General features: G+C 42.4%; 2 protein-coding genes across 3 annotated transcripts in view; one reads left to right on the plus strand and one right to left on the minus strand.

Annotated features, from left to right (window-relative positions):
• LOC118744385 overlaps positions 1-2,548 on the minus strand; it is a 38,120-nt gene that overhangs the window by 12,948 nt on the left and 22,624 nt on the right. The gene's annotated exons all lie outside the window — the stretch shown is intronic.
• Positions 589-2,548, plus strand: LOC118744374 (soluble guanylate cyclase 89Db-like; the record flags this gene model as incomplete). The annotated part of the gene is given in 1 exon segment (XM_036477344.1): positions 589-2,548. A coding segment is annotated over 1 exon segment (1,790 nt), but the record flags the coding sequence as incomplete, so codon positions are not given.

Genomic DNA, 2,548 nt, shown 5'->3' on the forward strand with positions numbered 1-2,548 from the left:
ACAAAATTTGTCGATAAAAAAGCGGATTTTCTGCCAACTTTTCTAGGGCCCATTCACTGAAAATTCGACGTTGTGGCAGATCGTTCGGCTTCAGTTCTTGCACGAGCTGTATTTTATACGGTTTTACACCAAGATCTTTGCGTAAAATCTTCCATGTGGTCGAATAACACAAACCCAATTGCTGCGAACGGCGACGAATCGACATTTCACGGTCTTCAGCAACACTCTCAGAAACAGACGCAATATTCTCTTCTGTACGCACTGTACGCATTCGTGTGGTTGGTTCAATGTCCAATAAAGTAAACTGAGTGCGAAACTTGGTCACAATCGCATTAATTGTTTGCTCACTTGGTCGATTATGTAGACCATAAATCGGACGTAAAGCGCGAAACACATTTCGAACCGAACACTGATTTTGGTAATAAAATTCAATGATTTGCAAGCGTTGCTCGTTAGTAAGTCTATTCATGATGAAATGTCAAAGCATACTGAGCATCTTTCTCTTTGACACCATGTCTGAAATCCCACGTGATCTGTCAAATACTAATGCATGAAAATCCTAACCTCAAAAAAATCACCCGTTACAATCACTTACGGAAGGAGGAACACTCAACGCAAAACAACGAAGCATCAAAAGCAACAACAATACCCATTGATACACTTAAATATATATTTACCTACATACACATACATACATACTTAAATAACTTAAGCGGTTTCGTTGTCAATAGTCACAAAGCCAAAGTCAAGCCGCAATCATGTATGGCATGGTTCTTGAGTCCGTTCAACATTTCATTCAAGAGGAATTTGGTGAAGATATTTGGCGGCAAGTATGCCAAATTATCGATTGCCGCCACAATACCTTCAAAACGCATCAGATATATCCGGACACACTAATGCCCGATATAGCTGCCGCATTGTCTGCGCTTACGGGGAAATCTTTCGATTGGTGTATGTCCTTCTTTGGCAATTGCTTTGTGCGCTTCTTCACCAACTTCGGCTATGATAAGATGATACGTGCGACGGGTCGCTATTTCTGTGATTTTTTACAGTCCATCGATAATATACATCTCCAGATGCGTTTTACATATCCGAAAATGAAAAGCCCCTCAATGCAGCTAACAGAGGTAGATGATGATGGTGCGGTGATGGTGTATCGCAGCGGACGTACAGGGTTTTCGAAATACTTGATGGGCCAGTTGACGCAAGTAGGACGCGAATTCTATAATTTGAATGTAAAGTGTTCGGTGATTGAAAGTCAAAATGACATAAATGGTGGTATTGCTGGGCCCATTAAATTAAGCCACGAACCATTGACGGTGATTGTGAAATATCGTTTGGACTTTGATAATCGGGAATATATGGCAAAGCGTGTTAATGTCGTGGCCCATCCAACGCAACAAATATTACCAAAAGTCAATATTGACATATTTCTAGATCTTTTCCCCTTCACTGTTTTACTCAATCGTGATATGGTCATTTCGTCGGCAGGTGAAAAAATCGTTGATACTTGGATACTTCATAACCAGGGCAAGAGCCCCTCCCAGTTTCTTGGCTCTCATCTCATGGACATTTTCAGATGCCGCCGTCCCAAGGACATCAAGATCAGTTGGGATCAAATTATACAAATGCGTTATGTGCTTTTTGAATTCGAACTATTGCGCACTGGCCGCAATCAGGCAGCTTACGATGCGCTTATGGATCACAATTTAGAAAAGGAGGTGAATGAAGTTTTGAATAGTAGTGAGGAAAACTTGTTGAATGTCGACGCGAAGGAAGATATCGATCCACTAACTGGTAAACGTAAAATTTCACATGGCAACAAGGCGATATTATTGAAAGGCCAAATGTTTCACCTCAAAGACATCGATTCACTTATTTATCTGTGCAGTCCACTCATCGAAAATTTGGATGAGCTGCATGGCATTGGCCTATTCCTGAATGACTTGAACCCGCACGGCCTGAGTCGTGAGTTGGTAATGGCCGGCTGGCAGCATTGCTCCAAATTGGAAATAATGTTCGAGAAGGAAGAGCAACGCTCTGATGAATTGGAAAAATCATTAGAACTTGCCGACTCATGGAAACGTCAAGGTGATGAGTTGCTCTACTCCATGATACCGCGTACAATCGCCGAACGTATGCGTAACGGCGAGGAGGCTATTTGTCAGTCTTTCGAGGAAGTCTCTGTCATATTCATAGAAGTAATGAACATCTATGCTGGCGATACGAATGATATACGCGATGCCATGACAGCAGTAACTACATTAAATACCGTTTTTTCCGCATTCGACCAAGAAATAATTTCACCATTTGTATATAAAGTGGAGACGGTGGGCATGGTTTATATGGCTGTTTCGGGCGCCCCCGATATAAATCCATTGCATGCAGAGCATGCAGGTGACTTCGCTTTGCGTGTTGTAAAGAAGGTCAAAGCTTTAGAGATACCCGACCTGGCTATAAGGGTGGGCATAAATTCGGGTCCTGTGGTGGCGGGTGTAGTGGGATTGAAAGTGCCGCGTTATTGTCTCTTCGGGGACACAGTGAATAC

This window comes from Rhagoletis pomonella, unplaced genomic scaffold, assembly GCF_013731165.1.
Source record: "Rhagoletis pomonella isolate Grant_MI unplaced genomic scaffold, Rhpom_1.0 Rhpom_scaffold_00001, whole genome shotgun sequence".
Classification (NCBI taxonomy): domain Eukaryota; kingdom Metazoa; phylum Arthropoda; class Insecta; order Diptera; family Tephritidae; genus Rhagoletis; species Rhagoletis pomonella.